The sequence below is a fragment of the Taudactylus pleione genome, unplaced genomic scaffold (genome assembly GCF_031769625.1).
Source record: "Taudactylus pleione unplaced genomic scaffold, aTauple2 ptg000857l, whole genome shotgun sequence".
Taxonomy (NCBI): Eukaryota; Metazoa; Chordata; class Amphibia; order Anura; family Myobatrachidae; genus Taudactylus; species Taudactylus pleione.
In genome coordinates this window covers 185,049-197,611 of record NW_028285259.1, presented here as the reverse complement: position 1 = coordinate 197,611, position 12,563 = coordinate 185,049, and the positions used below count along the sequence as shown (strand labels likewise).

The 12,563-nt window shown below is 42.6% G+C and overlaps 1 protein-coding gene across 1 annotated transcript in view; it reads left to right on the top strand.

The window, feature by feature from the left end:
* SEC14L2 (SEC14 like lipid binding 2) overlaps window positions 1–12,563 on the top strand; it is a 39,315-nt gene that overhangs the window by 22,206 nt on the left and 4,546 nt on the right. Inside the window, exons 5-11 of the mRNA XM_088458841.1 lie at window positions 2,151–2,339; window positions 2,584–2,679; window positions 4,549–4,609; window positions 7,289–7,372; window positions 7,466–7,572; window positions 10,437–10,576; window positions 12,198–12,367. Coding sequence (XP_088314967.1) covers window positions 2,151–2,339; window positions 2,584–2,679; window positions 4,549–4,609; window positions 7,289–7,372; window positions 7,466–7,572; window positions 10,437–10,576; window positions 12,198–12,367 — 847 coding nt within the window. The remainder of the gene's footprint in view (window positions 1–2,150; window positions 2,340–2,583; window positions 2,680–4,548; window positions 4,610–7,288; window positions 7,373–7,465; window positions 7,573–10,436; window positions 10,577–12,197; window positions 12,368–12,563) is intronic.

Here is a 12,563-nt window from a genome sequence, read left to right as displayed (position 1 = left end):
GTCTTCTTTATTTATATGGAATTCTGAAAATACATAGAAAAACATTTTTGACTTAACGGGGTATATTTACTAAAGTGTGGGTTTTTAGAAGTGGAGATGTTGCCCATAGCAACCAATTAGATTCAAGCTATTATCTTCTATAAGTTGCTAGATAAATGCTGAATAGAATCTGATTGGTTGCTATGGCCAACATCCCCACTTCTAAAAACCGCACTTTAGTAAATATACCTCAACATCTCTTAATGATCATCCCATAATGTTCTCGTATACAGAAATGTGTTATATAATGGCATATTATAGTGCTAGCTTACATTATAATGTACTATTATAATATCACACAGTACACTACACTAGACAGGCAGGAGAGCTGGATGGAAACATGGCTGTATAAACCAACAATACATTAACATTACCATGTTGACGGGGGAAGAGGGCCAATCAGAAGACAGTTTCTGTCTAAAACACTCCATCAGTGCTGGATAAGTTAGAGTATATAAAGAACTACTGACCATTATGGGAGGAGGTCATGTCAGAATTTCTTATATAAAACTTGACCTTTTGCCATGACTTCGGGGCTCATCCCGTGTATTTGACTAGTTGCTTTGCTTTAATATGTTGGTCACTGTAATGTAACAATTGTAGAATATAAAAGTACATTCAATATTACATATATAGCATATTTATTCCAGAAAAACCTGATTTATTTAGTATGTATCATTTATGTCCTTTTTCAATGGCTATGCACATAAGAGTGTGAATATCTGTAGATATTTTAAGCTAAGCAGTTTATCTGGCTGCAACCCATACTTGCAAAATCCCTTGTAACTGATCCGCTAGCAAAACCTGCTCTGCATAATGAAAGGTGTCAGATCAGTGATAAAAACCCATCTGTTTGTGTGTGCCAAGAAACACATTATTTTTAATATACTATTAAGGGTAAAATATATAAGGTTATATACTAATCTACTCTTTATGTCGGCAAATTGTGACAAGCATTCATGTGCCGACAGACACAAGACGCGAGCGAGCGTGGTCACACATCACAGGGGCATGCACTGGTTTCCTCCCCATCCTCCCCATCCTGTTCCAGTAACCATACCAGGTCATACTTGCCTACCCTCCCGATTTGGTCGGGAGCCTCCCGAAAATCGGGTGCCGCTCCCGACCTCCCGGGAAGGCAGGCAAGTCTCCCGGTGGCTGCAAACCCCTCCCCCACCGCAATTACAGTAAAATCCTCGGCAGCGGGGGGCCTGTGACGCGATTCACGTCGAAACGCGTCATTTTGGCCCTGCCCCCTGCTTCACGCTGCCTGTAATATCGGCAGTGTGTAGCAGGGGCGGGGCCAAAGTGATGCCATCACAAAGCTAGACAGAACAGGGACGGTAAACAGAGCCCACAAATCAGGACTATCCCACCTATATCAGGACTGTTAGGAGGCTCTTTCTGTGTTTAAATTCTGTGGCTATTCGCTTGACTGGACTCAAAATATTGTTATTCTGTGGTTACCAGAGGAGCAAATGCAATATCGCTTATCGGTGAGTTCTAATATCATCACTTCAATGTTCATTAAGGAAACTTATTTATATTAAGAAATAATTCAGATGATATTAGAAGTCACAGTCTATAAAAACACTCAGGCTACCGCCTCGTAGCTCTAATAAAATTGGAAACGACAGCAGGTAGTACATATGTCCTTATATATCTAATAAACAGAATCAATAGATCATTTTGTTGAGAAAATGCAGCATATAAGGCCATCACCTTGAGGGTCATTAATGAAGCCGCTCTGCAGTGTATTGCTCCTGCAATTTCCATTGTGACAAGTGTAAGCAGAATTTACTGACATAGTGTGCATAGAGGCACATGCCCTGTAACTCTAGAATAAGATATAGATAAGTATACATTCTCATACTTGCATGTTTTGGTAGGAGATCCTGTATTATGCTGGCACACCTGCAAATTACAAAATTAAGTTATATTTTTTTTATTACAATTTAGTTTACAGTAAGACTAATTATTTTAAAGTCTGTAACTAAACATAGAAGTCGTGGTGTTATCTTTTTCTACTTGTGTTCTTGCCTCTTCTGCAACCTATGATGTTGTTCTGTAGATTATACCTCAGTTCACTTTCTTTAACACTGTATCTCCAGGTAGTCCAGAAGTATTTGTCTGGGGGATTGTGTGGCTTTGACAGGGAAGGCAGTCCCATCTGGTATGATGTCATCGGGCCCCTGGACCCTAAAGGGCTGCTGTTCTCTGCTTCCAAACAGGACCTCCTGAAGACCAAAGTCAGGGATTGTGAGAAAATGCATCTAGCAAGCCGTTTGCAGAGCGAGAAGGTATCAGCCCATGAACCTCAAAAATAAGACTCAGATACCAACTTTGACTCAGTGTCTGCAGGAGTAGTGAGAGATGTACTAAGAATCCACAAATATTTCATGTCTTGTGTCCTCACATTACCTAAAAAAAAGTTTAAACACAATTTATTAGAAATGACATTCACAGAAACCTTTTTAATACATGCTAGTATAGTTTGCATCTGTATAGTGTTTCATATTCACGCATACTTCTTCTTTTCCTTAGCTGGGCAGAAGGGTTGAAGAGGCTGTGATGATCTATGATGTAGAGGGTTTGGGACTGAAGCATCTATGGAAATCAGGAGTGGATTTATATGGGGAGGTAAGATTGCACACAAGTGCCAACTGCCACTCTTTGTAGGCTACTCTGAACAAGGTCATATTGGTGCGTTATAACAAGCTAGTCACAATGTATTTAGACTACAGACATATGAAAATGTTAGTGAATGGTTGAGAACATGTGACTTGTCAGAAAGTCAAAAGAAGGCTTTGTTTGTGGGTTGTTCTAGATGGTGATTAAAAGTTATGGGAGGAGATGTACGAATCCTTGGAGAGAGATAAATTACCAACCAATCAGCTCCTAACTGTAATTTTTGCAAACACAGCCTGTAAAAAGACAGAAGCTGATTGGTTGGTAATTTATCTATCTCCCCTTTCTTTCTGTCCAAGGCTTAGTACATCTCTCCCATAATGTTAAGTGTTTAAGGGAAGGGTCACTACAATACAATTCTGGGATAACATCTCTCAATTTCTGATCAGGCTTCTCCAACTAGAAGCTGAATAGTTTATATGGAAATCATCTTAAAGCTGTATTAGCGGTATACAATCGGGAAACCGGCTGCCTTAATACCGGCAGCCGGCTTCCCGACTGTCATATCCCGGCGAGGGTGAAATGCCGGGCGTCTAGATGTAGACGCCTGACATTTCCCCGACGCCGGGAGACAGGCGCCTGGCATCCCGTTCGAAGGGATGCCGGCGCCGGGAGCGGACAGCCGCGGGGGAGGAGGGTTAGGTTTAGGGCACCTGGGGGGGACTTAGGGTTAGGCACCTCCCCGGGAGGGTTAGGGTTAGGCTAGGGGGAGGGTTAGGGTTAGGCACCCCCCCGGGAGACTTAGGTTTAGGCAGCGGGGAAGGGGGGGTTAGGGTTAGACACTTAGAGGGGGGATTAGGGTTAGGCTCTTGGGGGGGAGGTTAGGGTTAGGCACCCCTAAGGAGGGTTAGGGGGTTAGGTTAGTATATACTTACCTTAGCGACGATTGGGATTTCCAGCGCTGTCGGGCTTCCGCTGCCGGGCTCTGCTCATCTGTCGGCCAGGCGCTGCCGGGAATCGAACCGCCGGCCGCAGTGTTTCATACCGATTCCGTATTAGCACCTACTGTAAGTACCCTTCCTCTTAACCCCTTATAGCCCCTGCAAATAAAATCAAGCTCAGTGGTGTGAAGGGGAGGACCAATTGGAAGCTGCAGTGAAGAGAGTGGTCCTTGTGAGTGGTCTTTCTGCTCAAACCAGCCTCTCCTTACCCCTGCGCCGCCTTTAAAGTTGGTTAATGGAATTTTGCCATATCTGTATTATATAACTGACAGGACCCACACAGTGAAAATGGCTGCTTGGAGCAGCCCTGGAACTCTGGGTAGCTGGATGGGCTCCTTATTAAAATGTTTTATGTAGGTGATACAACAGCTTGAAAGGTTTTGTTTTTAGGTGATAACAGTAGAACTGTGGGCTGTGGTAGTTAGCATCCATTCTGGAGCTGTAATGGTCAGGTGAGAATACTGTGGGCTGTAGTTACATACTGAGATTTTCTGGAACTGTAATGGTCAGGTGAGAATACTGTGGGCTGTAGTTACATACTGAGCTTTTCTGGAGCTGTAATGGTCAGGTGAGAATACTGTGGGCTGTAGTTACATTCTGAGATTTTCTGGAGTTGTAATGGTCAGGTGAGAATACTGTGGGCTGTAGTTACATACTGAGCTTTTCTGGAGCTGTAATGGCCAGGTGAGAATACTGTGGGCTGTAGTTACATACTGAGATTTTCTGGAGCTGAGGTGGAGGGCCAAGGCTGATAGGAGTTGCTGTGACAGGCCGTTGGTAGTGGTTAGTAATAGGCTGTAATTTACAGAAACTGTATGATTTGAATTTTCAAAAGGTGGAACACTAATTATATACTGGATTGAAAATTCTTGTTGTCCAGGTCTTGCAAATGTTTGAAGATAATTATCCTGAGGCTTTAAAGAGACTCTTTGTGATTAAAGGTGAGTTCCATATACTCTTGTTGAGAGAAAAAGTAAGATGATGTACAGAATATGCCTAGGCATTATAAACAAAAATATTCAATGCTTTCTTATACATCAAGTTTTCTCTTTTCTTGTACTGTCACTCAAATGCTGTGTTATGTTATGTGCACATAGGCCACTTTGCAATGTGGCAGGGTGCATTATCCTGCTGAAAGAAGCCACTGCCATCAGCAAATACCATTGCCATGAATGGGTGTACTTGGTCTGCACAATGTTTAGGTAGATGGTACATGTCAAAGTAACATCCACATGAATGTCAGAACCATTTCAGCAGAACATTGCCCAGAGCATCACACTTGCCTTCTTTCTATGGTGCACCCTCGTGCCATCTCTTCTCCAGGTAAACGATGTACACGCACTCAGCTGTCCACATGATGTAAAAGAAAACTTCATTCATCAGACTAGGCCACCATCTTTCATTGTTCCATGGTACAGTTCTCAAGCTCACATGCCCATTGTAGGAGCTTTCGGCAGTGGACAGGGGTCAGCATGACCACTATGCAGCTGCAGACAGAAAAAGCTGAGATGCACTGTGTGTTCTGACACTGTTCTATCCTAACCAGCATTAGCTTTTACAGTAATTTGTGCTACAGTAGCTCTTCTGTGGAATCGGACCAGATTGGCTACTCTGCTCCCCACGCAATCAAGGAGCCTAGGGGGGGGGCTGGAGGTGCACGTGCATTGGGTGCGCCGCTGCACCCGGCGTCAGTGACCTTAAGCCCGGCGCCGCAGGGAGACTCTAAGACGGGCGCTCGCTGAGATGTTATTACCAGCGGGCTCCCGGCTCTTCTCTGCAGCGCCGTGCTAGCCGGAGACTGGAGCTCTCTCCTGAACTCCAGCTTCCGGCTCTCCCCACAGGCACTATGGGAGAGACGTAATGACGTCTCTCCCATAGTTCCGAGGAGCAGCCGGGCGGACCCAACAGCGGCGGTCACAGGGGTGGGGTTTAAGGTAAGTATTTTTATTTTTTTTGTGTGTGTAAGTGGCACTACGGGGGCATGACCAGGGGGACTACAGAAGCATTACCAGGGAGTACTACGGGGGCATTATCAGGGGGCTCAACATGGGCATTATCAGGGGGCTCAACATGGGCATTATCAGGGGGCTCAACATGGGCATTATCAGGGGGCTCAACATGGGCATTATCAGGGGGCACTACAGGGGCATTACCAGGGGGCTGTACATGAGCACTACAGGGGCATTACTAAATGGGCACTACAGGGGCATTACTACATGGACACTACAGGGGCATTACTACATGGACACTACAGGGGCATTACTACATGGGCATTACTAGGGGTATTACTACATGGGCATTACTATATGGGGACTAGTACAGGGGCATTACCTCAGCGGGCATAACTATAGGTGCACTACTGAAGGGGCATTACTATGGGGGCACTGCTGCGGGGAATTACCAGGGGGAGGGAGGCGCCAAATTACTGTCTTGCCCCGGGTGACAAAAACACTAGTTTCGGCCCTGCCTAGGGCACCCATGACCCTGTCACTGTTTCACCGGTTGTCCTTCCTTGCACCACTTTTGGGAGATACTAACCACTGCATACCAGCAACACCCCACAAGACCTGCTGTTTTTGAGATGCTTTGACCCAGTTATCTAAACATCACAATTTGACCTTTGTCAAAGTTGCTCAGATTCTTACACCTGCCCATTTTTCCTGCTTCTAATACATAAACTTCAAGAACTGAGTGTTCACATGCTGCCTAATATATCCCACCCCTTGACAGGTTCCATTGTAATGAAATAGTCACTTCACCTGTCAGTGGTTTTAATATTATCGCTGGTCAGTGCAGTGTCCTTTGGGAAGGGGGTGTTTGGGGAGCACTTTTTCACTGATGTCCTGCAGATTAGTAGAGTAATAAGTGAATGGATGCCATTCTGGGGAGGGGGGGGTGTGAGCAATGGGGGCAGTTCAGTAGCTTGGCGAGTGCTGGCCCCGTTCCTAGAGTGACAGAAACAGGAGTGTGGCAAGATGCCACTCCCCCTTTCCGTGTGGCCATGCACCAAGGTGTCCCGGCTCCCAACTCCCACATGTTGGCTGATATATGTGTAAATGGATAAATAAATAGATAGACAGACAAAATACACCCAAGGTGCTCTAACTGTCCCAAAGCAACATTTGCTTGGCTAGGACAATCAATCCAAATTATATTCCTGATGAAGCTGACTCATCCCAAGAATGCAAAGTTATGTAAAACGTATATCAGATACACTTACTGTACACCCAACTCAACCCATTGCTGCACTGTGAATGAGAACTGCAGCTGCCCCATTTCTAAAATATGTTTTTAAAAGATTTACTAATCCATTCGCTACTAAGTTTGATTGAAATAACAGGAATGCCTCTATAATAAAACAGGTATATCTTTTCTTCTTGTGTACATCGAAAAAAACCTTATTTCAGTCATCTGTGACAGATTGGTGAAGATGTAGTTAGCCATTCCAAATACTGGTAATTGTTTGTTTGGGATTACGCTGCGTTTTGGAAGCAGTAGTGCGTGGGAGAGTATTTTATATATCTGGATGCTTGTTGGTGCCACTTAATTTTGTTTTATATAACCGAATAATTTGTATGAATTATTTTTGTCAGTGTGACTTTTCTGTTCTTTCACTACAGCTCCTAAACTTTTCCCAGTGGCATATAACCTTATTAAACATTTCTTGAGTGAGGATACAAGGAGAAAGATCATTGTGGTGGGAGGTAAGGAGTATGTGTACGATTGCTATGGCATAAATTACATCTTGAGTTTGCACATTACTTGGATGAGGTTCTGACATTTTTTGTATTCTCTAGATAACTGGAAAGAAGTGCTTCAGAAATACATCTCACCAGAGGAAGTGCCCATATACTATGGTGGAACGCTGGCAGACCCAGATGGAAATCCAAAATGTATAACTAAGGTACTGACACTGGCCACACTGGAATCCTGAAATGCTTATAACTACTTTTTCAGCAGTGATTTTCATTGGTATTTACTGTATAAATACAGAAAACATTTTTATGTGGTCTTACTACATCACCACAGTACGTTAATGAGACAATGCATATAATAATAAATAATAAAAAGACATGTAAAATTAGAATAAAGCTAGCCATAGATCGACCACTCAACCCGAACATTGGGTCTGCATCTCAGTTTTGGGCATACAAATACATAAATGTATCTGACAAAACTAAATTAGCACAGTAAGAAATTGACTGCATACACGTTCAGGTGCGGTCATCGTCCAAACGCAATTACCATGTCAAAATAATATTTTGAGATGATGGATTCTGAACTATCAGCTAAGCTTTGTATTACTTAAAACAGGGGCAACGTGTCTAACACGCCAGTGATTTCCTGACTACCATCTGATGGCTGTACACCAGGGGTTCCCAACCACGGTCCTCAAGGCACACTAACAGTCCAGGTTTTAAGGATAGCCATACTTGAGCACAGGCAACTTAATTAGTACCTCAGTTATTTTGATTAAACCATCTGTACTTTAGCATGGATATCACCAAAACCAGGACTATTAGTGTGCCTTGAGGACCGAGGTTGGGAATCACTGCTCTACACCGTCACCAGGGACAATCCTGAGACCTTATTTTGAATGGCTTTTGAGTCCAGCATTATGCTAGTCAATAAAGCCTTTAACTTTAACTTAAGGATTGGAAAATAATGAGGAGATGGGAGTTTATCCTCTTATTCATATGAATTTTGTAGTGGTTCTAGGTCCATTATATTATATGACTTTAAGAGAATATTTGCAAGTACTTAAGATTAGATTTGTCCTTGCGAACAAATGTTTCATTCTTATATGATGAGCTCATATGATCACTTTGGCAGAGATCTAGCACTTGATTCAGTCTTATATTTATATACAAGTTTCAAATACTTAATTCACTCTAGTACTTCTACTACTAGTATTACCTGTTCTCAGAACCTCTGGAAAACATATTGAGATGCGCTGAACATCAGAGGATCTGAGGAACTTCCCGTAACTGATCGTGACACCTGGCCTCTGAAGTGGTCAGAGGCTAAAGAAGCCTCTGATCGCTTCAGGGGCCAGCGTTCCCAGTGATGCAGTGTGCGGGTGACGTCATGACATCACCGCGATGTGAGGAGCCTGCCCCGTGTGCCTGCTGGATCTAGTTAGATGCAGTCAGCGGGAGCCGGAGCCAGAGCAGTCAGGTAAGTACTGGGCTGGGGGCACTACATATGGGGCAAAACTACAGGGGGCACTGCATAAGGGGCACAAATACAGGGGGCACTGCATAAGGGGCACAAATACAGGGGACACTGCATAAGGGGCACAAATACAGGGGGCACTGCATAAGGGGCACTACTGCATGAGAGCTAGTGGGGGGGGGGCAGCCTGAGAGCTAGGGGGATGATGTCTGCTTTCATGCTTATGGGGGCAGTGTGTGGCTGTTGAGATAACTCCGGAAGGTGGGGTAGAAGTGGCTGGAGTGACACATGAAGGGCCGCTGCAGTGGCATGGGGGGCTGCAATGACACATGAATGTGGGCTGGAATGGCAAGGGAGGGTCTGGAGTGACACATGGAGGGGCTGAAGTATGTATTATGTGAATTGCTTTTTCAATGTATTTTATGTGGTTCTGGATTTCAATGTATTTTATGTGGTTCTGGTTTTCAATATGTATTTTATGTGAATGTGGTTTTTAAAATGTATTTTATGTGGCTCTGGCTTGTTTCAGTGTATTTTATGTGGATCTGGTTTGTTTCAGTGTATTTTATGTGAACATGGCTTTTTCAATGTTTCTATATTGCTCTGGCTTTTTCTTTCACTTCAACAGTGAAATAATTATATTGGGAAGTTTATGTAAATTGTGTATTTTCAATGTGCTGGGCGCCCCCAGTGTGACTAAAAACAGGGGTGTGACACAAGGTAATGCTCCTTCAAATGTCATACCAAAGGCGTGCACACAAAAATGGGGCGTGGCCTTTGGCTCTTTAGCTTAACTACAGATATTTTTTGGCTCTTTGCCTCTGACTGGTTGGCCTCCCCTGGTCTAGTGTATTAAATAATTTTATAAAATGACCACAAAGGTGAAATAATTTATATTCTGCCTTAGTTTTACTTTTTTGTTTATTACTGTTAAGGTATTTTTACTTCACTTATTTTTAGCTTTATCTGTTGGAAGAAAGGCAGGTTTTTTTTTTTTTTATTGTTTTATATTATTATTAGACGTTTTTAGACTTTATACTATAGCTAAGGAAAGCGAACTTGTATGGTTACACATATCTTACAGGATTGTGTTATCACAGACAAGAAATAACTATTCTTATCAGACTGTCTGAAAAGGTCACATCCATAAATGAACATAAAATAGTATATACATTTCTATATCTGGACTCTTATGTGTTTTGGGTAGTGAGGTATGCGTGTGACTGGAAGCTTTGCTACAAGTAAAACCCCCCACGGTTTGCAGGAAGATTCCATTATCTTACTGGTATAGTCAGTTGAATGAACTATGAATCATGAAGTAGTTTTACAAGTTTTTTCTATAGACTGTTACCTATTGCCCATGAAGTGGATATTGACATCCACTTGTGGTCTTATACTTGTTTTTGAATGCAGTATGATTAAATTGCCTCCCTTTTAGGAGATGAACGTTAATACTTTATGGGAATAAAGCTTTGCTAGTGATAAGCACAGGATTAGTAAGGTGTGAATAAACATAAATGCTATGCAAACAGTGTGTAATGGATATACTCATATTGGTTTTCTTCATGTGTTGCTCTGATATTTATCGCTCAGATAAATTACGGTGGAGACGTCCCTAAGACTTACTATGTGCGGGACCAAGTTCAACAGAATTATGAGCAAACTGTTACTATCAACAGAGGCTCCAGTCAGCAAATGGAGTATGAGATCCTGTTCCCAGGCTGTGTACTCAGGTGAGTAGCCAACTATAGTCATTTGTGTGACTTGCTGTTCTGGAAGAGTGGGATATATATGATGACTTTATTTGGTAGGAAGAGATGCTTTCAGACATCAGTCTCATCTGCTTTACTGTTTAGGACGGGCTGTACATTCTGCCACTTATCAGATACATACCAGCATTAATTATGCCGGTATGTACCTAGATGTGCAATTGAAATTGTAAAGGACAGCTCTCCCGATAAGAGCTGTCCTTTGCAATTGAGGGACTTCTGGGTTTAATACCCAGAAGTTGCTCTGCGCATGCACAGAACGTTGCACGCCACCACAGGGGACACTGGGAGGGTTCCGATTGTATTCCTCCCAGAACAATTGCAATAAGAATCCCATAGGCTTCTATTGGGTAACGCCATCTGTATCGCTTTCCGGAGCTTGGTACGTATGAGAAATGCGATCATACCCCCGAAAACAGCATTTTCACCACATTTTTACCCATAGTACATCCCACCCTTAGTGTGCTACATTGTCTATAGGCAGCTACACACAGTCTAAGCTGGTGGATCAATGCCCAACTAGCTAGGATCACTTCAAGGGTCACTGGGGCCTGTTATTACAGCCAGAAAATGGCTGCATAGTCTGATAGCAGTTGTCATCTGACTGAATTTACTTTATTTTGTGGCCACATACAGTGTGAGATCAGACCAGCTGCCTAATATTGTTACATGTGTGAGTCCAGGTGCGAGATACCATGAGAACCTTATGGTGCATACACACGGTCAAAATTTTCTTCAGATCTGAACGATAACTATTTAAAAAATCGTTCATATCTGACATGTCTGAACGATGCGCGTCCACGATGGTCAGATAACGATATCTGACATCTCATGTGTTTGCAGTCAGATTTGGACGATTCCGTTAATTTTAATGCAGTCAAAATCGTTCATAGTTCAAATCGTTGGTCAAATCGTTCATCCAATCGTTCATCTGACACATCTGACCGTGTGTATGCTCCATTATACATTAACACTATCCTGACAGGAAAACCGCACTCGTTTTTGCTCGCACCCCATACAGATGAGTGCAAAACATGTGAGAGGTTTTCCTCCTGTAGTTATTCCCTATGTGTACATATGAGGTTCTGACTGAACCGTGCAGCAATTTGCAGCAATCCCCAATGTTTCTAAGTCAACATAATAGTTGACTGTTGTTGAGACCTAAAGTTCCACATGCAATTTTTTTAAATGCTGAGGTAAAGCTACTGATCTGTCTCATTCCTCTTATTTACATATGCTGAAATTACATTTTTGGAACAGATGTTATACAGTATTTACAATATATGGAGTGTTATTGTGTGTTCTTTAGGGATATATTGTGTTGCTTTGGTAAGTAATATATTTTACATAAAGGAACAACAGATATTATTTGTAATTGCATGAATAGATGTAATATACATACGGCTATCCATGCTTTAGACTGGGCTCTTTTCTCCCTTTTTGGTTCTGCGATAGAGACCAGTCCTATCCAGGTGTGTCATGAATAAGGCCATGTATGTTACTTGCACATATACCTACACAAGTGTCATATCTATATTTCTTAAGTACTTTGCAACCCACCTCTCTAATTGTGCCCATTCTGTAGGTGGCAGTTCCAGTCAGATGGCGCTGATATTGGGTTTGGTGTTTTCCGAAAGACAAAGGCAGGAGAGCGGCAGAAGGCTGGGGACATGATTGAGATGCTGCCTAGTGAGAGATATAATGCCCATATGGTACCAGAAGATGGGACCCTGACCTGTGCTGACCCAGGGACATGTAAGTTTAAATGTAGAGAACAGACTTTTATGGATGTCATATATTTGTAATAATCCAATAAAGATGGGAATGGCAGCGTGATAGCATTATCAATTCAGATTTAGATTTATGGATGCATTAACTAAGTATTATTACACAGATATCTGATTAAAAGCCACATAGATAAAGTGACAATCTTTTACCTAGTAAACTGTTA